This window comes from Myiozetetes cayanensis, unplaced genomic scaffold (genome assembly GCF_022539395.1).
Source record: "Myiozetetes cayanensis isolate MyiCay16 unplaced genomic scaffold, myiCay2020 scf1, whole genome shotgun sequence".
Lineage (NCBI taxonomy): Eukaryota > Metazoa > Chordata > Aves > Passeriformes > Tyrannidae > Myiozetetes > Myiozetetes cayanensis.
In genome coordinates, this window is record NW_026086604.1 from 119,519,329 (window position 1) to 119,542,898 (window position 23,570).

The 23,570-nt window shown below is 40.3% G+C and overlaps 1 protein-coding gene across 3 annotated transcripts in view; it reads left to right on the forward strand.

Moving 5' to 3' along the window:
- RAPGEF5 (Rap guanine nucleotide exchange factor 5) overlaps window positions 1-21,260 on the forward strand; it is a 216,632-nt gene extending 195,372 nt beyond the window's left edge. For all 3 annotated transcript variants that reach the window (XM_050329335.1, XM_050329328.1, XM_050329339.1), the window contains 6 exons: window positions 2,546-2,636; window positions 5,324-5,374; window positions 6,429-6,516; window positions 9,850-9,914; window positions 14,191-14,245; window positions 17,521-21,260. In XM_050329335.1, coding sequence (XP_050185292.1) covers window positions 2,546-2,636; window positions 5,324-5,374; window positions 6,429-6,516; window positions 9,850-9,914; window positions 14,191-14,245; window positions 17,521-17,639 — 469 coding nt within the window. In that variant the 3' untranslated portion in view covers window positions 17,640-21,260. The remainder of the gene's footprint in view (window positions 1-2,545; window positions 2,637-5,323; window positions 5,375-6,428; window positions 6,517-9,849; window positions 9,915-14,190; window positions 14,246-17,520) is intronic.
- The last annotated feature ends 2,310 nt before the right edge of the window (window positions 21,261-23,570 follow it).

The following is a 23,570-nucleotide window of genomic DNA, read 5'->3' on the forward strand; positions in this document are numbered from 1 at the left end:
CTGCTCTCTGCCAAAGCAAGGCCATTGGAGAAATTAATTCTTCTAATCTAATCTAGTGTAACTCATAAATGTGATCTGATTTAGTTTGCGAGTTGTATAGTATCCAGTAATATGTTCATTTTCTGCCATATTGATGGGCAAGTTTGGTCCAATTACATCAAAAACTGGTTGATTCTGTGTGCCTTGCTTGCACCACAGTAGTAATAGTTTGCATCCCAGGAAAAGTGTCATGTCTGTCCCACATGAATAAGGACATATTTGTCACCAGACAAAAATGTTTCTCTATTTGAATTGATTCCATCCTGTTATGTGAAAAGCCAAAGTTATGGATATTAAATACAGTTGTCAGTAAATGGTAGACAGGGTCTCCCAGTGTACTGCAGAAGCAGCCATCATTGTAGCATGTAGACGATAAAATGCGTGTGTAGATTTCTTGGGATTTTTTTTTAATTAATCAGAAAAGCTGCTTTCTAAAAGAACACATTATCAGATCTCATCTGTTCTGGAAGAGTTGATGAAAGAGGAACAATTAGGGTGGAAGGATGGTGTGCTAAGCACAAGGATGCTCATCGTGAGGCAGAAGCCAAGCAGCCCTGCTGTTTTGTTTATGACTTAAGGGAGAGAGGTAGGGAGCTGTGAACAGTTCTGGCTGCTCCCTATTCTCTGCTCCCAGATTCAGCCAGGAATTTTTGTCTATGATTTTCCTCCTGTCAAGAGAGCACCAGGACTAAGATTTTGTGTTCAACATCTGTGTGCCTCACTGTTCAGGAATGCCTGAAGAAAACGGAAGGCTTTTACACAAGTGTGTCAATACATAAAAGGAAAACAAAGTTTTCGAAACACAAATACATATGCTTCTGCTGAAGAGTAGTCTAAAAGAGAAAACAAATGATTAATTAAAGAAAATGAATTAGCATGTTATTAGAAATTAATATCCTGAGGCGTTACAGAAGCAAGTCAACGTAGGGTCAGAATAAACAGATGACAACAGCAGCCTTCTTGCTCACTAAGCAGTGGCTCACTGTAAAAGACATACCTTCTCTCTACAGCTTGCTGTGAGAACTGGGCCCACCCAACAGACAGATTATGCAGGCTGCATTGGACACCTTCCTTGTTTTGAAATGAATTGCCTTTGGGAGCTGTCTGACTTTAATGATAAAAGGACTCTAAGCAACAAAGTTAGGATTAACTTTAAGACAGCTGAAGTGAAGTGAGAAATATACCATCTCAAGACAGCACACAGTGATAACTGCTGGCTTTATAAAACTTGTAACAAGTGCTGGTGATTTTCCAGGCTAAGGCCTTGGCATGTACTTTTCCCTGATGATAAATCCCAGTGGAGACAGTGGACTCATTCGTACTTAAAATTATTTTGAAAGAAGTTTCTCACTCTCACACGCAAATGCGCATGTATATTTATAGTGGTCTTGAAAAATCTGCACGAGAAAGGGGAATCTTTTTGTTTGAAAAGGACTCAATATTTCAGGATGTCAAATTTCCTAATGGACTACAAAATGGACTAGAAATAAGCATGGTCTAATTGTTTATAGTAAAATGTCGAAGAATAGAGGTATCAAGCAAATTCCTTGGGGACCTGTACTGGAACCAGTACTAGCCACAACTAGTTTAGAGGGATATGTAAATTGAACATTAATCAGATTTTCAGACAATAAAAATGATGAAGGATTGCAAATGCTTTGGAGGATAGAAAGAAAAAAAAGAATTATCTAAGGAGTCTAGTGGCATGTGCAAACAACAGTAGGATAAGATTTAATTTAGATAGATGCCTAAAGTAATTCAGCTATGGAATGCTAATACTGAGCTGAAGAAATAAGTGCATGATTGTAAAGAATGGTACTCTGACAGAGGTCCTTGGGTGATAATGGATGACAAATTAAAAGGACAAAATGTAATGCTCTTTCAAATAAATAATTTGCTGTTTGTTTTATGCTTGCTTAAGAGAAAGGTGTAAGAACCTTGAGCCAAAACAGTAATTATGTTTCTCCTTCCCTCCCCACTGTCTCACTATATGAGAAAGTAGTGAAGAAGGAAACACATAAGTTAAAATAAATTACAAAGAATTCAATGAAGGATAATAACAATATGGAAAAGCAGATTGCAGGCCATGACCACAAAGAGAAATTGAACAAACCAGTGATGTACAATTTACAGAGAAGATTAAAAAGGGGAGGAAAATATTTATTATACAACAGAATAGAGGTCAGGGAATTATTCTGTATGGTAAAGGACAGCTGGGAGTAACTTGAACATTGAAAAGGGAAAATTACTTTTGACAGCAAAGGGAAAAAAATAACCTTCCAACAACAGGGCTGATGAAACACTAGAATGTTTTCTAAAAAACTTCCTAGAGACCCCATCACCTAGACTGCAGGTGGTTATGAGAGGACATTTAATGAATTCGTTATGTGGAAGATGATTGTATGTTAGTGCTGAGGGTTGAAATGAGACTCAGTAACCTAGGATACCTGTGCATTCCATTTATCTCTGATTCTGAGTACAAAAAAATCATATTTTTATTCCTCAGCTGTAAAGCCCAAAGAAATCTGAATTCATTCTTTGCTATTGTTATGGGTCTCAACACTGCATCTGTCAGCCGGCTGTCTCAGACCTGGGAGGTAAGATGCATCTTTTTATCTTTCAGACACCATCAAAACCATTTCTCACAAAGGTTGCATACTGGTGAATTATCTTGTTTTTCTAATTTTTGGGTTTTCATGATGAAATCAAACATGGAGTGAGCGTTGGTGGAAAAATTCTCTGTGAATGGAAACCTTAGATATACAGCTATTAAAAAAAACCTAAATGTGTCCCTCCAGAGTTTAAAATAAGAATAGAACATGGAGACCTTATCCGCCTAAAATAAGTCGTGTAAATTATCTTAGCATTTTAAGTATGTGTCAAAACAGAAAGTCTTACAAAGGTGGCTCCAAACAATTACTTTCTTATGGAATAGTTTAATTAAAAACATCCATCAAAGTTGAAATAGACCGTCTTTAATTCTCCTATATCAACTCTATTGCAGCTACTCATCTTGAACTACAAAGTTAGGAAATGGACCATGAATAAGGAGCATACTGGAGAACAGAGATTATTTGCTGAAGAAGCTACCATTTCTAGACAGGGCATGGGTGTGTTTAGAGGAGGGTCCCACTGGGATCTGTATTTGTATTGTGGATTTTTTGTTTCTATCCAAATAGTATCCATACTGAGTTGCAATATCCATATTGAGTCGTAGTATCTGCAAGCTTACTGTGTATCTGCTGATGAACTAAAATTGGGAAAGGAGTAATTGAGTGCAATAGGGTGAAGCCTTATCCCTCCTTCATGCCCTCAACTCCACAAGTGGGCAATATATCTGTATATATCTGTATATATCAAGCATCTGTAATACAAAATGAGAGAGAAGGGCTGTTATCTACTGCCTCAAAGACACTTTTGAGCACCAACAGCTGAAACCAAATGGCCACCAGAGACTTAGAAACCTAACACTGTCCAGAGCAGAGTCTTCCCCTTTAGCTGAAGCCATGCCTATGGAATCATAACTCGTATGTCTGTGGCTTTGACACGCAGAGAAACAAGGACAGTGGCTGTTTACAGGGACTAAGGCAAGTAAGAGCTAACTTTAAATAAGAGATAAAGTAAAAGTTTTAGAGAAAAATACATACCTGGGGATGATGATACAGAAACCCTTTGTCTCTGATATTTCTGAAACACCTCTCTAGGGAACATTTGCCCTGGGCTGCTGTTACAGGTTGCCTTCGTTCCATTTCTCTGGGCTTTGGTAGGAGAGTGGAAGAGACCAAATATTGTATCAAAGGCACTCAGTGGCAACAGTGTAGATCTCTCTGGCACAGAAAAATGCAATATTTGCCTTGTGCTGAGACCTCTGGAGATCATGGGCTACCGGTGGACTCCTCTCAGGAAGAACAGAAAATGTTGCTTGTCAGAACAAAGAGTGCATCTGCATATATATCATTGTAAATATGTCATGTTTCTGGGTGTAAAATATTTATGAAGTCACATGCTTTTTTTTTTATTATTTGTAAAACTCCATTGCATTGGAAATTTCAGAAGCAGAAGGTTATTTGCATTAGTGATGTGACTTCTAGAAAGTAGAGCAATGTTTATAAATTAATTATAATTACTTACACATGTAAATGAAACAACCTAAATTTAAGGAGCCATTAAGACACTAAATTATATTGGCTCCACGCTCGAATTCTTAAACAAGTAGTATGCTCCCAAGCATTTTCTTCTACTTTTCTTTTTTTACAGTATCCAGTGTTCTAATAAGCCTAACTTTCCCTGATTGAAGATATAAAAAAATGTAATTGCAATCCTGTGTGCAGTTATTTTAGCATTTTAGTCATAAGCACATCCGCTTAATCTAATTGTTCTAAATCTCTTTTCTCTTGGTAGTGTTGCTGGGGCTGTCAGGATCTAAGGACAAAGACAAGACAGGATTTGTACTAAGAGGGGATATCTTTTCCTAGGCTAACTAATATGGTTGGAAAAAAATAAAAAGGTTTTAAGGTACACACACCATTCTTCCAGTCTGAAATAGCAGTAGCAAAATTCAGATTGTAGAACATTGCTTTGAGTGTAATAAGGTGAATCCATTAAAACATCTTAGAAAGGAAGTGGGTGTTTGTGGAGTAGAGCAGGTGTTGGCATGTGGGGCATGATGGTAGTTTGTGTCTGGGCTCCCTTAGAAAGCGCTTTATGCACCTCCCTGTGGGATTAGGATGAGATACCAGAGGTAGAGTAATCAGTTTGTTAAGGCAAGTTCTCTCTCTTTGGCACTAGCATGTGGCAGTAACCCAGGTCAGCACTGGGGTGGTGTATCAAACAGCACTGAGCGTGATGCCTGTTAATCTCTAGAACCCGTGTTTTAGGGAAAGATTGATTGCAGAAAATTGTTTAACCAGGATGTGATCACAGTTCCTGAATTCTCAGCCTGTGTTACTGCTTCCAGCTAGATATGGATATTCAGATAACTGCAGCAGGCGTGAAAGCTGGGAAAGAAAATAAAACCAGATGCTAACAAGCAGTTTCCATAAAAGAAGGATGCAGGGTCCCTGAGGCAAAGCTGCAGGGCCCAGTGCCTCGCTGGCATTGCACTGAACATGGTCTGTAATTAGGGCTCTGGGAGCTGAGGAGCAGAGGTTAACTGCCTGTTGGTACTTTTAGCAGGCACTTCACCCACAGCAGTCTCATGGAAAAAAAAAATGCCTCAGCGTTTTTCTGCCTGAATCAACTTCTCTTTCCTCCCCCCACCCCTTATCTGTTTTTCCCGCTTCAGAAAATTCCTGGGAAGTTCAAGAAACTTTTCACTGAACTTGAAAGTTTGACGGTAAGTACTGCACTGACAGCAGAAGAGCATTGGTTGCTTTGCTTGCCTTCTTTCTCCCTAGTTTATTTGGAATCCACCTGTTATTGTCCAGAGCTGGAACTTGTCATGTCAGATCCATGATTTGCTGAAGGCTACATGGCTCTCCAGAGCTCCAGAGGTGGTCTCCAAACACAAAAAGGAAGGACGCTGTATTCCTGGCAGTTGGAGGAAGGGCAGAGAGAGGCAAATGTAGTATCAGTTCCCCAGCATCAATTTGGAAGCTCTTCTTTTGCTCTGGTAGTTTATTAGCCTTTATCTGAAGCAACATGCTGCAGATCAGGAGAAAAAGAGGACGGCTGAAGTTTTTTAAAACAAATGTCAAAATCTGAGGTGAAGGGTCTTTGTCAGCATTATCAAAGCTGAATAAACAAATGTTTCCTCTGGCTGTCACGGAAGTGGATGGGTGGTGAGATCACTGCCTGGCATGGGGAACATGAGATCCAGACTTTAACAGCTTCCATGCTTCTATACTTGGAGTTTGTAGTAAATGAATGTGTTTTGAAGATTCTGTGTGAGCTGGTGTGTGAAAATATTCATTTATATGGGAAATTTAGATGAGTTTTAAATTGCCTGTACAATGCCACTGAGACACACCCTCTTATTTTTTTTATTCTGATTTTGTTGTTGCTGTTTGTTATTGTTTGGTTTTTTTTTTTAAAGAAGAAATTAATCAGCAATACATTCTGGAATACATTACTTGCTAGATAGTAAGAGATTTCGCTAATAGAAATTTGTGGAGAGATTACAGAGCAGTCCAAGTGAATATGTTCTGCAGCTTACTCCCATTTTAGCACTGCTTCATCTAGAGGAACATAATTGCTTTTGTTCCTTTCACTGTTTATGTTTCCTGTTCAGTTTAGCATGTCACCTAGCTTAGAAAACCTTGAGCTACCTTGTTTCCCAAAGAGATCTTTTATATCTAAATCGTGTTCAGATCATAAGCCCGTAATGGATTTAGAATTGCTCTTTTTATAGCCTATTGATTTTTCTCTCTATTACTCAAATGGTTTTGTAGGACCCTTCTCTGAATCACAAAGCTTACAGAGATGCATTCAAGAAAATGAAATCTCCGAAAATCCCCTTCATGCCATTACTTCTGAAAGGTAATGTTAAAGCTTGGCTGCTCTCTGTTGTCATTAATTAAAATAAGTGAAAGGTGCTTTTTCCTTCAGGTGGTCTTAAGATAAGTATGTGACAGATATAATGGTATTTACAAGGTAGCACTTGGTCTGGATAATAAACAACTTCCTTCTAAGACAGGAGGAAGATGGCAATTTTCACACAGGTTTTCAAACTTCATATTTTCCTGTCAGGTGGGGATAGAGCTGTGTGCCATTGCTTTGGCCACATCTTCCTCAGTGGGGAAGTGAGACCCTGCAAGCCCCTGAATGGAGCTGCAGTGGGTGCACCTGCACCAGTGGCTTTGGTCATGCTACTCTGACATGCCTGTTCAGAGGTGCCTCCCTGCTTCTCTTGGGTTACCCTATCTCGTGTCACCCTGAAGGCAGAACCTGCTCTGTCTGTCCTGAGAGAGGATTTTCAAGTCTCTTGTAGATATGAAAGAGATAAATAAAAATCTTACTATCTAAAGTTATTAAAAAAACCCCCAACTATTAAAATAAAGTGCAACTACTTGCTAATGCAGTGAGCTGGGCAGCTTATTAAGTGGCAAGTGTTTCAAATTTTCCATTGTCTTGGGGTCATTAATTATTAATTGCCTTGTCTTTGAACATGGCAAATTCATTTGTTTATTCCTGTATTCTGAAAGTGTTCTCTTTAAGCTGTGAATCCCAACCCGCTGTTGCTGCTGCTGTAAAATGTTTGCAGGCTGTTCTCCAGATCAGTCGGTGACAGTTCAGGAGCCATCAGCCGCTCTCTGCACACATCAAAGCAGTTTGCATTAATTCAGATGGATACAATTATTGAGGCTTCAAAATCAATATTGTTCAGGTGTTCTGGTGTATGTCTTGACTGCAAACAAGGGCAGCAAACATAAACTAGTCACTTGTAGCAATGATGTCTGCGCAGCACTACAATATGGTGTATAAGAACATGCACCTAAGCAACATCTGTGTCTTTAAAACATGTATTGGAGATAGCAAGGAGACTTTGAAATTATTGCAGTAATTTCCTTCAATACAGTGGTCCATAAGGAGATGTTGCCAAGGTTGGTGATTCCCAAAATATTGCACAGTACAAAGGACTTCACTCTATATCAAATGTCTTTGTATTAAGGTCATTTCCAAGACCAGTAAAATAGGCATAGATAGCATAGAAAACATTAGTAACTCAAAAATTACTGCATTTCAACACAAGAGGAACAAAATTAGTTTCAATTTAAAAAATGAAGATTCTTCAATTATGAAAAATAACTTCAGAGTGTCCTTTTAAAAGTTAATTAAATTTAAATGTAGAGCTCTCATAGCATACAGATACAGCTTTTGAAAATCAGGCAGATTTTTCAAATGTGTAATAAAATACTGTGATATACCCTTACAACCTAGTTCAGGTGCAATTTTCTGCTCCAGTGAATTTATCTAGACTCTTAGTTGTTGGCTGCAAAGCAAATTTCTGTTCCTTCTGCCCTCAGAGATATACACGTTGCTTTCATTGACTTAAAAAGCTGTGTGGAAATTTCTGCTTCCAGTATAAGGTTTTCATTCGAAGTAATGGACAGTTTTTAACTGCATTGATATAGAGACAAGTAATGCCTGTGTCCTGAAGTCGTATCCTTTCTGTGTCCCTTTCCCTGGGAGCCCCAAAGCAGCCCAGCAGAGGAGGTGTAGAGGGTTCTGCTCCCTCCTTTCCCTCTGATTTTTAGGATGCTGCAGAGGGACAGAGAGGTGCTGGAGGCATCACCAGCATAGGCTGTGCTTTCTGCACTTGCTTAGGAGGGCCAGCTGGACCCTTGTGGCCAGGCTGGCATCTTGCCTGCCCCAGGCAGAACCCAGCCCAGCTGCCCTGGGGGTACAGGAGCTCTCCATCACTCCTGGTAAGAGTCCCAGCCCCAGCCTTCCACCAGCATATGAAACCCTTAGCATTTCAATTCCAAGCAATTACAAAATGCCCCTCAGGCACAGAGTGAGTCCTTGAAACCCAAGGAAATGAATCAGGTGGGCTCTTTTGGGGGAGGGGTGAAGACAGGGATGGGTGAAGAGTGTGTGTATGCATAGGTGGAGGGGGTTACAAAGCTCTTCCAGCATCTGCTGTGGGTTTCCAATCCTGAAATCCCCCAAAACCATGGAGTCCATGTGGACATCAAAGGGAATCCTGGAGATGAGCACAGGAGAAATGCTGAGATGCACAGACTGGTTGGGTGGAGGTTGGCACCTCTGCTCAGAGGGAGATGTTCTGTTTACTGTGTGCAGTTCTCCTGCTGGCAGACAAAAGCTGTGACTTTTAAGAAGTAGTGGCATTGGAGTGCCATCTCATTACAGTAGCACTGACTCCTGTCACTCCTGGATACCCACACTTCCAGGAGAGAGCTGACAGGGGCATGGTGGTGGTGCTCCTGCTAGTATTTTCAGTAATCTGGAGGTGCACTACTGGAGTCAGATCTGTCCCCATGGGAAATCTGTTCGTGGTCTTTGTATTTCATGCCCAAGATAGTTCTAATTTCTGTCCTAATATGCATTAGAAAAATAGAGAAAATGACCTCAAGCTACTGTTTTAATTGTAGTCTTACCTTGGCAACATTTATTTTGCCTGATACGCCCCCCCTCTGGATCATTACACTGTGTTCAGTTCTCTTCCTGGAGTCAAATATAGACTTTTTCCTTTTCCTCTGACCTTTTCATTGCCTTCGCAAATTCTGTCCCAACAACACTGTGTACAAGTGTTTTTCCCCAGTCATAACACTTTGGTTTAGTGCCTTGTGTTTAACCTCTCTGGCTACCTATTACTGTAGCCCGTGTCTCTGGGGAGGACTTCAGAGTCAGTGTCCCACAGAGAGAGATGAAGGGGTGTTCAGAGCCAACTCCAGCATCTGGTAGCTCTGCCCCCATGGAGCTCTGGGCTCAGGGACTGACCAGCTCCAGCCCAGGCACAGCCATGGGCAACATGTCTGGACCAGTGCCACGGTGTGTGGAGAGCTGCCATGCCCTGCAGGGCCATCCCTCTGGATGCCCTCCCCTGCTCCCAACCATTCCCTGTATGTTATGCACCCTGGAAGTAACACAGACCAGGTTTAATAAGAAATCCATGCTCCCTTTTGAAAATACTCTTGTTGCAATGTGTATCTAGTGTTGTTGTCTAATAATCTCTGCATGTCATCATTAAACCAGACTTTTGTTCACTGTTATATGGTATTGTGTCAATCTTTAATGGGATACTTCCTTTTTTTTTTTTCCTTTTTGTTGCTGTTTAGTCATTTTATTGCTTTGCATTAAACAAAAAACCATGACAAGTAATTATTTTTCCTTTATTTTACTTTTCAGATGTAACATTCATCCATGAAGGAAATAAAACATTTCTGGATAACCTTGTTAATTTTGAAAAGCTGGTAAGCTAATTTTGTCCTTCCTGTTTTTCAAAAGACTCACGTTCTGTTCTTCCCTTTCCCTTCCTTATCTTGTAAGACTAAAAGGTTTTCTTCTGGATGAATCAGGAAGAAAAACAGGTAAAAAAGAGCAAGCATGATAAAGCAGTCAACAGTCTACCTCCCCTGCCCTTTTCCTCTGCTCCTCTTTTTTTTCATTCCTTCCTCCTCCACTTCTGTGTAAAATGTCTAAGTTAGAAATGGCCATCACACAGTCCACTCATTTTTTTACTGAGTGTGCCTTTTCTTTTTTTTTCTTTTTTTTTCTTTTTTTTTTTTTTTTTGATAATATTTTCATGGCACAAAGCCAAAGTCTGTATATCTGAACAGTGGTGGAGTAGAGAAATTTCGATTTTTGTCGTGGTGAAGATGGTTTGTTTGGGGTTTTTTTGGTTTTTTTTTTTTTTTTTTGTTAGCCTGTAGTATTTGATCAAGAAACCAAAATGGTTTTTTCCCAGTTGCTCTAGCTATGCCATGGGACTGTTAGTCCAGATGGCTGTGCCTGGTGAATTCTTCCCAACTATTTTCTCCATGTGTTTATACTTGTTTGAGAATGAACATGCAACCATGGAGTTATTCATGAACCAGATGATGAACTTATTTTCCCATCTTATCATAATGTACATTGTCTTTCAACTTGCAAGCAGATGTAGGCTTTGACTTTTGAACCTGAGCTCCATTTTTTTGGTGTTTTCTATTTGATTTCTGTACCTTTTCTTGTTGCAGAATTTAGGAGAACACTGATTTGCATTTAAGGAAAGGTTTTCTTGTCCCAAGTCCATTAACTGTTTGACCTTTAGGTGTTTGCATAAAACTCATTAGCATGTTCTTCTTCATTGCCTCTTGGAAGTACATCCAATTAACATGTAAATTAAACTAGCCCTTGATGCACAATAATTGTTACTAAAATCCCCCCACTGCCCACATATTTGTTTAGTGAATATGTAGGATCTAATTCTTGTTTCAGTCTTAGCCAGAACTTGTTTGTTTGTTTGTTTGTTTGTTAGTTTGTTGTTTAATCGTGTATATGGTTAATGTATGCTGGGCTTGCTGGGTAAGAATTCCTGTCCTTCCTGTCACCATTGTGTCTCCAGAGGCAGTGAGAGCTTTGCTAATTGACTTCAGTGAGCCAGGATTTCACCTTTTCCATTCAAATGGATAATGGGCATTTTAAATGGCAGGGGGGAGAGTCTGAGGTGATGGTCATGGGGTAAGGGTTATTCAGATTGACACTTCCTCCAAATTATTAGTCAGATCACGCTCTCAGAAACGAGCTGTCTCATGCAGCCCTGTGTACATATGAATGCAGGCAATAGTGCAAGCTTAGGAAGTAGAGGCTTAGGAGAGATTTAAATATCACTGTAGTGGAAACTCAGGCAGTACACTGGTATTACACTGGCTCATTTGAATGTTAAGGGATTTAGTCAATGGGCATGAACTAACAAGATGCATCACACATGATCACATATACATCAGGCCATGTTTCTTTTCTAATTATAAGGGCTTTGTCCCAAAGAACAATGTCTTCCTTGGTGTTCTGCACTGAACACTGAAGTGTCGAGCACTTTCTGGCCTTTGCTGAGAAAAATTAGGATTGACATTGACTCCTGCTGAGTTTGGATCAAGCCACTGAACCTCACCTGCAAATTTGCTGTTGCAGAAAAAGAAAAAAAGAATTATTCTACCATAGCAGATTACTGCTTTGGGGAAGGAACTTACTCACTGTTAAAAATGAGTAGAATTTCTGCTTATGAATATCAATGCGAAGATCGTTTCTTGTGTCTCCATTTGGATCACTATTTTGAAATATTTCATTTTTGCATTAAACATCTCATCTGAAGGAGGACTTGTCAGTTTGAACCATTATTTTTTCCAACTATGTTAGTTGGTTTAATAAAAGATCTTATTTCTCCCTACGGTCCCTCCCTGCTTCTTTTATATTCTTAGACCTCAACAATCCTACCGTGACTGAATTTGATTTGACATGATGTGATTGCAGTGGAGACAAAGTTAATTCAAAATATAAAGAACGGAATTTGCAAAGAGAAGAAAAGGAAATGATCTTTTGTCTCAGGAATGTTACCTAGCTTTAGCAAAAAGTGAAGGGATTGCAGTGGCTTATTTAACTCCATTTTGGGTAAAATCTAGTCTACAGTAGCATTAGATTGATTTTTAGTACCATACTTACTTCTTCAACTGAATCTGAAGGAATAAATAAAAATATGGTCTTATGCTGTTACATCTCAAGGTATTTTTGTGATATTTTCTGAGCTGCTTCACTGAAAGGTGATTTCTTCAGGTTTTTCTCTCCAGTCAGCCACCAGCCATATCTTAGCAATGACATGTCTTACCCACACTTCAGCAAACTCTAATACAGGTCAGTGGCCATTACCATTTTCCATAGCGCCAGCTTACCTGGTGCCTTCATCTGTAAGGACTGTGTACTGCAGCTGAGGGTTCTCAACCCCCACCCCCTGAGTATCTATGCAACCCCCAAGCCTGAGTTTTTGCTGTCTCCAGTTAAAGGTGTGCTAATAATCCTAGGTAGCTGGTAGGCTGAAAGTCCAGAAGACATGTGTGTTATTCATCACACTAACAGTATGCACGCACCTGTTTAAACAGACAGGAGATAGCATTTGCTTTGCAGATACATTGGCTGATTTTCTGTATCACTTTTGGATCCCAGAGAGCTGAAAACAGAAATTCCTAATTAGGCTACTAAAGCTGGGAGGTTTGGGATTCTGCTTGAAGTGTTCCACAAAGAGGTTCTTCTCTTACCAGAGCATCATCTCCAGAAGCCAGTCTTGAGACGGACCCTCACACTGACTGACTACAAAGAAGAAACAGCAAGAAGTTACAGTGTGTGTGATAGTAGGGCCTCTCTTACTGCTAAAATCCAAATGCAAAGGGTATCGGCTGGAAAATATCACAATTGCAGCACTGATGGAAGTTGTAGCTCTCCCAGTACTCACACTATTGATCAGGAAATCTAGATCATCTCATTAGAACTTCATTATAAACAGTGCAAGGACATCAGCACAAGAGATGGCATGATTTCATGGCAAATGAAGCACAGTGGGTAACAAGAAAAATTATTTTGATTCACTGATGAAAGGAATATGAAGTTTCCATTAAACGTGCTCTTGTGATAAGCTTTTCTGTGGAGAAGCCTTGTAAACCTCTCCCAGGGGGTCCAGAGATGAGCTGGTTTGCATCATTCTGGTCTTGAGCATAGTCTGCTGAAGTGAATTAATCCTTTCCACATCTGATCATTTTTGAGGGAGATGTGAGAAGAGCATTAGCTGTTTGCATGAGCTATCAGATCATTCCTGCTAACTGCACTTTGCTTCAATTAATTACTAGATTTGGTGAAGAGTTGCCACAGAAGCAGTGAAATTAAGAAAAGTAATGGTTTAAGAACTTTATGGGTAGTATCTAGTGAAAATGAGCTCGCTCCACTGATTTGAAGTGAACAATCCCAGTTTTTGTAAGTTGAAGACCTGAGCCTGAATGACAAACTGAACTTAAACCCTTTATTTCTTCTGAGTCATCTAAGTGAACATCCAGTATCCCTGTTAGCACCAGCTTTTGTTAAAACAGCATACCTACAGGATAGTCTTACTTGGTACCTGCCTGTGGGGATGTCAGGGTACTCGCTCTGCAGCATTTAGGTTACGGGCTGCTTTTTTTTGTGCTGGTTATACTGCAGAAAACTGCCTAGCTGATACTGGTACCTGATTGTGCTAGGCATTATACAAGTATATGCCAAGGGGTGTAGTCTGTGCCACAAAGAGGCTTATAGGCTAATTATACAACATGTGGAGGCAGAAGGAGAGGTTGCAGACTACAGAATATCCTGGATAATGCACTAAAGCTGGGGTTGAGCTCTGAGCACTCACCCAGTCCTCAGGACTTCCTTGCTGTAGGCTTTCAGTTTAATAAAAGTCAATGGAACAAAAATAAGCAATTGTGTGATTATTTTCCATTACCACTTTCCATGGGCTCTTAGGGAGTTGTTCTCATTTAATCTGTGTGATACCAAGAACACATCTAGACTAACCCTGTTTCATCAAATGGTATCACTGAGATAAAGAGCAAAGTTTTTCCTGCTGTCTTCATTTTCTACCTTACTACCTTGCTTTTTGCTGTAGAGTGTAGGGCAAGGAGATTTTTCAGGTTTTTGTAATGACAGAATCTGTCTCAGGTTTTCTCACTAATGTTTTTTGTATTTTCTTTGCAGCACATGATTGCAGATACTGTTCGGTCATTGAGACATTGCAGAAATAACCAATTTGGTGAGTAGCCAAAATTCCCTACTTATTTTGCATTTTTACGGCCTTGAGGGTTTGTTGTTTTTTTCTTTTTGTTTTGTTTTGGCATTTTTTCCTCTCCCTGTGTTCTTTTCAGTTTACTGCAGCAGCAAAATGTGGACAACAATTATTTAACCAATTGACAAGAGAGGGCATAACTGTTGGAAGGTCAGCATAACAGAAATGGATGAAATTTTACTTTACAAAGTGTTTGTAGAAACAGCCTCCAAACTTTAATAAATTATTTTCCTACAAAAATTACCACCTCTTCAAAACCCTGTGTAAGATCTGTGCCAGCTGTACTTAATAATGGAGGCCTCTGGTGTGTGCTGCTGTTTCTCTCTTTCCCAGCTATGACCAAGTTAACTCAATCTCCTGCCAGTCTGTGTGTTTTGGTAATGGATTCACAGCTGTCTTGGCTTCCAGTAGCTAAAAGATGGCATTAATCACCACAGCTTTTCACTCGGCTTTTCACCAAGAACTGTTTGCTTATTTTGGGTTCCTAATGTCATTTCACAAAACTGTAGAAGTCTTGAAGGTATGAAGATTCTGTGAGTTTCACAAAACTAGAGTAGAAAGAAATGGGATGTGTTGTGTTAGTACCTGTGCTAGGGGAAGCTGCAAATAAGGATCTGCCTGCTTTAGACACTGATGGGAACAGTTGTGAGTGCCTCAGCTGCAGAGAAGACTTCTTTTTGTTTGCTTTTTGTTTGTTTGTTTGTTTTGTTTTGTTTCTGCCCTGTTAGCCTCCAGAGAATCCAACCTTAAGGGAACAAGTCAGAAGAACCCAGCTTGCTTTGTTCTACTGCTCACAGAGGAGAAACCTCCATTTCTCCTTCTCGGTGTTTCTTATTCTCTGCAGAGAGGTTAAATACAGGAAGGGGACGAAAACAACACTGCTTTAGGAAGTGGTTAGTTTTTAAGCCAAACCTAGTAAACATGTCATTTATTGAGGCCACTAAAACCTCTTTTTCAAAGAGAAGTTCAGAACTGTGCTGCAGCCTTGGGGAGAATATAATCTGAATCTTTTTTTTCTCCAGCTGAATTTTCAACAGCTGTCAGCATGGACTCCAGTGAAAAGAATAATAATAATTTTTTGTATAAATACCTTGGAGAATTATGGTTCCTGTATTATTTTGAGATATATGTATAAGAGAGGGAGAGAAGGAACAAGATGTGCCTTGAGCCTTTTATATTTTTTTTCAGATAATGAAGGAAATATTGGTTAATCCAAACCATGCCTGTAAATTATAATATTTTTTATTTGGCACTATAAATGTAGCACTGGTTCCTTCTAATGATGTGAGGGTTTTTTGCACCTTCTCTGCACATCTTTCATCTCATTTTTGCCTTTTCTTTTTCCAAGTGGTTTTCTAAGTCTTGCAACATAAATCCAAGGTTAATACCTGAGATTTATCATATAATCTGCTAGTTTGAAGTACGTGATTGTTATTTTATTTTACCACAGACTTGATTTATTGTGAAGCTGGCATTTAAAAAGCAGCTTATACAGACATCCCTGTAGGCACTTTTTTTTTTCTTAAATTCATTTAGGCATTAAATGAATTCACTGAATATTTATTGAGACTTTATGGACAGTTTCCTTTTCTAGTGGGCTTATTTTGCTCTCGGAAATGTGAGTCTTTCTACTGCATCAATTCCCAGATTTGCCTAAGAGCAGCAGGCATCTCACTGTAGGAAAGAATTCAAACAAAACTAAGCAAGGAATATTATTATTGTTTATGAACTATATCATGTGTGTTAAACTTGTAGGCCAAAGTGTTTCTGGATTAGAAACTGGTTAGGTTCCAAGTGAGACTGAAATGCCTTTTTAATGGAAATAACACGTTTATGTTCTAAATGCTGAAAACAAATAATAGCATTTCCAAAGTGAGGAAAAATATAATTTTATTATATTATTAGAAAATAATATAATTCAAGCTTTTGTCATTTGAGGTGTTAATGAGAAATACAAATGTTTTTTAGTATGTTCAGCACAGCTGCTGAGATCCCGTTCCCTCAGGACAAAAAGGTCATTTCTGTATTCTGACACAGATTTATCACATTGTCCTGTTCTCTCTGATATTGTTTAAATTAGATGGCTGCTCCAAAATAGCTCTTTAAAATAGTTGCTCAGGAACCCCGTTAGCAGCCACGTGCAGAACTGGCTGCATTCACATCCCATGTTACTCACACAGCGTCATGCAGCGATCTTCAGAAACAAGAGGGGTGGTTCATTCCTGGCTACCTCGTATAGCTGGAGAGTGTGGAGAAAAGGATGATAATAAAACAAAGGAGAAGGAGGGAGTGTGTGAGTTAAGCTGATTGGTTCAGGGAATTTTGAGGAGTTTTCTTTGTCTGTTTATGGTAATATTAAAAATTCCTTCAGGACATGGACTAGAAGCGAGCTTTCCACCTTTGCTCGTCTGTCAACAGTCACCAGTGTTGCTTTCTCTGCCTGTCTCGATGGATCTCGTGGCCATGGGCTTAGTTTTTCCTTTTACACTTCTGCTAGTACCAGCCATGGTGGAGCATTTCACAGACGACGAGTTCTCATAAGCCCATGATGGGCAGGCATAAAGCTTATAACAGAGAATATCTGCTATTGCAGCCACCCTTCAATTTGTGTGTTACACAGCTAATTCCCCTTGCTGTGTAAACTCCCATGAAATGACAGCATGACTCTTGTCTCTGTTACTAGATCAGAAATCAAAAGCATAACAGATCAAAATGTGGGAGCCTGTCAGAGCAGCTTTGAAGAGCTTTTGTATCCATCTGCTGCGCTGTCACCTTTCACTGGCTCTGAAGACACTCATCCAGGGCCTGCTTGCTGTCTTCTGAACTTGTGTAAAGATTTTTTAAAAGTTACAGTCTGGTTTGCCCACCCATGCTCAAGGCCCTGTTGTGCTACAAGAGCAGCACAAAGGAAACCTTGAACCACCCTTAACAGAGAATGGACTGCCTGTACTGCCAGCAGGAGTAAGTCTTCCTGTTGGGAAGAGTCAGCTTCTTGCTGTCCACTTGTCCCTCCTTTGTGCGTGCTGGCTGCCCAGCATTGCCTATTTCTTGTTTCTCCCCTTCTCTCTATCGAGCTGTTACCTCATACATTGCACTTAAACAGCAAGTCCTTTGGATTACTGTGTGTCTTTTTTGTGATTGTCTAGCACCTGACATGTGGCACACCAGTGACTTTGTAACACAGGACAGAGAAGCAGGCGAGGCACAGCTTTCTGATCCATCCCCTTTCTCCTGTCTTGCAGGCAATGAAGTTCCTTCGAAAGAGCATCATGAGCTGAAGCCATATGTCCATCACCTGCATGTCATCGACAACCAGCAAGCTCTGTTTGAGCTTTCTCACAGGATAGAGCCACGAGTGTGAGCGTACACAGCTTCATATAACCTTGTAACTGCAGCACTTTGAATTAAGTGAATGTTTAAGCCAAGCATGTTGCTTCCCTATATAAGAACAGTTTACTGAGTTTTATCAGTAGCTCACACAACATGCGCAGGAAAATCAGGCAAGAGCCAGCAAAGGAGCTGCTCACAGAGTTGCAGGGCAAGCTTGGTGCCATTCCCACTGGTGGTCACTGGGATGTGAGGGAGTGGAGCAGCGTCCTTTGAACTCAGGAGCTTGGTTTCTGTGAAAATATTGTTTGGTCCAGTGTAGCTTTCAGTGCAGATTCTGCCAGTATTAGGATGAAAGGAATCATCATGTCACAGCAGCAAAACATTTCAGCAAGCAACATGCCGCAAGGGGATTGATTCCCATTTCACCACGTATGTACCTCACTAATTCAAGGCTGCCGAAGTATTGTTGCCAAAAATAATGTGCAATCTCTGCAGTTCTTCTGAGTCCACTGGAGCATCGTATTTGAGATAAGTGCAAACAACCAAGGATGGGAATATAACAAGGTAGCACAACCAGATGAAACTCAAGAGTGTGTCATGATGTGGAGGCCAGCAGTAAACAGTTCATGCTGTTATGGTCCCTTTAAGAACCTGTTCATCCACACTGTAAGAGCCAATCCACTTTTGTTGCAATTCATGGACACAATTATTTGTATACTGAAAACATGTTATTTTCTTCCTTTTCAGTTATCTCAGATTTAGCACTGGGTCCTGCAGTTAACATGTTATTAATTATTATAGCAGAAGCTTTGTTTTCTGCTTGGATTACAGCCTCCTTGGTGTCTATTCAGAGGCAATGCCTAGACCCACCTATATTCCTAACTCATCTCTGGGAAATACCGTTCCAGCAGGTAAAACGTCACCTAACTTGCACATGCTTCTAGTTTATAAAGAACAGAAAGGTGCACCTTACAGGGTACCACTGTAATTACCTGCATACACACTGAGCTCTCAGCATCAGGGTCCCTTTACTGCTTTTGTCCCTCTCACACCCTTCCCCTATCCAATTCTCATGTAGCTACAAGTACTACATCTGGGCATGTACTGAGGGAGCATTTTTAAAGTGTTGTCTACAGTTGATCTACATCTCGAGCACCACCATAACCATAGCTCTGGTTTTCAGTGCTAAGAAGTTGCCCTGAAATAATCCAGTGAATGCTGCAGGCAATGTGCAGAGTGCTGCAGGGTCTGGCATGTTTGTACACTGACTCATGGCAACAGTCCTTTTGCAGAGCAGGGAGGGTACATAGCATCGCTTGCCCATCTCTATTGTACGTTTTCCACATGAGGAAGACTTCCAAGAAAATGCTCATTTACTAAAATGTGGGAATACTGAAGTAGCATGCTCTTCATCATTGTGTTATCTCTGGTTTAAAGGGATTTAAAAGAAGCAGCTTTAACAAGTAGTCTGTGGGGGAATCTGTAGAATGCATTCAGTTTTCCCATCTGTGAAATATTGTATAGATCTATTGTAAAGGAAACAGATGTTTCAGAAATGTATTTGCTTGTACTTTGTTATTATCAAATACTATATGGTTTTGGTTTTTTTTTAGAAAAAAATCTTCTTTTTACCCAGTAAAAAGAAAAAAAATAAACTCTTGCTGGCCATGGAGTAAAAATTTCCTATGTTCTTCTGTAGATGTGACTGCACATATTGTAAATAACTCTTTAGTGCAAACAGACCAAAACTGTTCAGATGAAAATACTAGCTGTGGTGGGCTCCTTTTTGCAGCGTAAGAACAAAAACCAGATACAATTTGTTGCTTGTGTTATTGCAGTTCTTCCTCGGGGTGCAACACTCGGAATTCCCACCCTAACTGCATTACCTGGATGGTTTCCTGGGTTTTGAGCTCCCCCTTGTGAATTTTTTTTTTTACTGTGGCATTACTTTTAGGAGCCTGTATGTAGACCATGCTTCAGCTAATATGGTGTAACTCTTTGGTCCACAAATTGTTCTTTTGAAATCTGTGAGAGAGGGAGGATTAAAAGGTATTCAGGGTGAGAAAGTGACGCTGTTTCTCAGTTCACTGCATTTGGCTCTGTGATAGTTTTGGGTAGTTACTGCTGATGAAGCAACAGCGATGCCAGAGAAGAATAAAAGACAAGGAAACAAAAGAAGGGGTGGGGGGAGGAAATAACAATGACTCCGTGCTGCGGCTTTGATTTGAAAGCCTGCTAGAGTGACCTTGAAGGCTCCTCACTCTGCCAGTTCAAGATGAAGTAAAGGGATAACTTGTACCAATACACTTCGAGCCAGCTGAGGTGTTGGCTATCTGCACCACTGTAATTTCACACTAAATCAGGTGTTGTCTACCCCTTGCAGCTGGCATAAGATCAGTTTGAAGGCATATAGCCAGAATTAACCTTGTTATCTATGTTAGACTACTAATTAGCTAATTAGACTACTGTTTATAACTTTAAAACCTAGTTTTTATAGTGGCCTGTATAACTTGGATATAAATTTCTGGTCTCAGGGTCCAACATGGCTGCATCAATTTCATGCTGAAAATATGGACCTTATAACTGCTACCATAAAAGAAAGGCAGATAGCCTTAACCTGTAGCTAATATGTCTAATTTAAAAAGAGGCCCTTCAGAGACTTCAACAGGATTTTGTCTGCAGAGCTTTGCTGCAGGCTGGCAAGCAGTTTGAAGGTGTGGTGGTTGGGAGAAGAACTATAAGTAAACCCTGTGAAAGGGAAGGGTAATACTATACAGCCTCTGCCAGGGTCCAGCACTGGTGATATTATGTGATTTATGTTTTTTTTTTTACATCCTTCAATAGTGCAGTTAGGTTACCTAGGATAAAATCTAATAAATCTTGTAAATTCAGTTTATCACAGTCACACCTGGGCTTAAATACTCTGCTTTTTTTTTTTTTAGTAGCTAGGAGGATCAATTATACATAACAAAGGAAGGAGCTATGTCACTTTATACCTCTTTGATGTGGGACTTTGTCGCAACAAATTTAGATGTTTCTATGACACAGTTTGCTGATTCCAGCATTGTCTTGGATAAATTTCATTTGCATAGCAGTGGCAAAAAAAAGGGTGTTATCAGAAATAATAAGACCTGTGCTGCTGTAAAACTACAAAGAAAGATGTAAATACTAAACATTTTAGCAGAGTAATATTTATTTGCATAGCCTATTTATTGTCATCTTATACACTGTTAAACACTGGGATGAAGTCAATGAGCTGAGGTAAGAACACCTGCCTGTTCTCTCTGAGTGCCATAATGGTGTCAGCTTGCATTAAAAGTAATAAAATAGAACCCCCAAACCAAGGTATTTACCTGACTTCTCAGGGACTACAGCTAGTAGTTATCCACCATTATGAGACCTGGTATGTATGAAATAGTCTGATTTACCAGAATCAATGTTGCCAATGTTTTCCTTTGCATATTTCATGCTTGTTTGCCTCTGTACATATTATTGTGTCGTGTATTTATGAGAGCTAGTAAGCAATAATTTATATGTCAAAATGGCCAAGCAATACAAGGTTAAAACTTGTAGAAGCAACTGTTATGTTTATCTTGCATTTTCCAGTGTTTTTTAATATTGCTTTTCAAAATATAAAAACTACCTTAATGAAGTCTGGGCTCTGTGCCTTCATGCCTACCACACATACTTATTGTTCCTATATGGAATATTTTACTTCCAGTCATTCATAGAGGTTCATGAGCCTGACCCCGTCCAGAGCTGCTCGTCTGTCTCTGGTCAGTGGGATTTGCTGGTTCCAATGTTTCAAAGCAGGAATGATGTTAATGGGGTCTCAGCTGTGCCCTGTCATCACAGCGCAGTCAAAGAGGGGCCTCGAGCCACCATGAGAAGTCCCTGTGGGGGTGGGGAGGAGTAAATCTATCTTCATATCCTCTGGAGGCTGCTTATTGGCACTTGATCCTCTTAGTGAGGACAGCAAATGCTTTCCCCTGTCATCAGTCATCCCTGACAGTGCTGTTTCCTTCCTCTGGGCTCTGCAGCAGGGAATGCAAGGTCAGGATGGGCTACAAGTGCACTGTAACACAGCTGAGGCTTGCCCTGTCCTTCCATCCTTTGCACTTGCAAACCCTGGGAACCAGTAAGCCAAACCTAGTTATTTCAAACAGAAATAACACATGGTACTTACTAGCATGATGTCTGTTCAAAATGCTTTACAAATTGGCAGTACTTAATCTTCTGAGTGCCTGCACCTTAAGGAGTCTTAAGCCTGACCTACAAAGTGCCAGTGTTCGTACACAGATGGGGTGAATTTTAATATTAATATTTAAAACAAGCCTAAATTGTTGACACTTCTCCATAATGATGTTTAAAGAAACATTACAGACAGACATCCTTTTCCAGATCCAGCTGCACCAGCTGAAGAATTTATGGTCCCAGCTGTTTATCACTGTCCCTGTTTTGAATATCATTGCTCTCCACAATGTAGCCCGGAAGATCAGAGGAGAATCTCCTAACCTGTTGCCACATGTGGCTACATGCAAGCAACTAACTTTACACCAAAGGGCTCTCCTTCCATCCATCAGCCTTGCTGGGACATTTTCATAAGAAGCTAGATTTGCAAATGGGAGAGTGTAGAGCTAAGGATAGCTGCCTTACAGCTCCAGCTGTTCTAGAAGAGCCAAAAAACAAGGCTGCTGCACTGCAGATGTTGTCCCTTCAGACCATCTTGCTAAATTATTCAAACAAGGGTTCCTCTATCCCTGTCCACCAAAAAGATCTTGATTGGCAAAGGGCTGCCATTTAGTCTGCTCGGTGGGCTCTGAATTTTAACTGAAGTATTCAGAGAGGCTTGTGATGAGTCATTCCTTTAGGAGCTGTGTGACTGTGAGAGGCAGCAGGTGGGGGCAGTTTGCTTGGGGGCCAGCACTGCCCTCTGTGCAGAACAGGACCGACCTGAACAGGGACAACTGCTCTACACTATGTAGAACTGATTTCCTCTTCTCAGTAGGAGAAAGCACTCAACTGAAAAACAAACCTCCGAAATATTTGCATATGCCCCAGTCCTGCTGTCTTCTGCCATGGGTATGGCAGCTGAGTTGCACATAATACAAAACCCAAAAAAAGGTAAGTCTTCCTCTGACTCCACAGCTACAATATTCACCATTTCACACTGGAGACTTGTGTGATGGTATCCTCCATGCATGGCTACAATAATATTGTGAAATGCTTGCAGTTGTCTCAGAGTTAAAAGAATCGAGCAGGATAATTAATAAAGTCCAGAGATCTGAGGAGGCCTGTAACGATGGGCTAAATGAACAACTGTTGAAGCAAGGAAAGAAGTGTTCTGCATTCCCTCTTGTCTGGAAGAATATCTTTGGATTTCATAAAACCCTTGTAAAGATCAGAAAGCCTAGCAAAAGTGAGCTAAGCAGCAGTCCAGCCCCAGAGCCTTTAAAAGGTCGAAGAATGGCAAGTCTGCACAATTTTGATTTTCACTGCCCATTGCAGGGGTAAGCATTTGCAGCTGGTGGTATCCCCAGGAGGTCTGTACTACCACTTATTTGCAGGATTGCAAATCCATGCATTTTGGGAATGGGCTGGACTTCAATATATTTTTCTCCATCCCTTTCCTATGCCAGGGAGAGAAAGGGACATGATATTGAAAGCCTTGGAAAAATTCCTTTACTCTGAAGGGTGCTGATAACTTTTTTCAGATCTGATTTCCCCAGGGAAAATTCTCAAGGTAGAGGCAATCTTCCCCATTTAGAGAAACACAACAATCCTAGGGAAACCAGGCAGTTAAAACCCAGGAAAATCCTCATTTTGGGGTTCGGAAAGAGAAGAGTCATTCAGGAGGTCACCCAAATGCAGCAGGTGAGACAAAAGGTCTTTCCTTTGTGTTGTCTTCATGGGTGTGGTTGATGGCACCTGGATATTTGGCTCGTTGGTTACATTGCAGGAA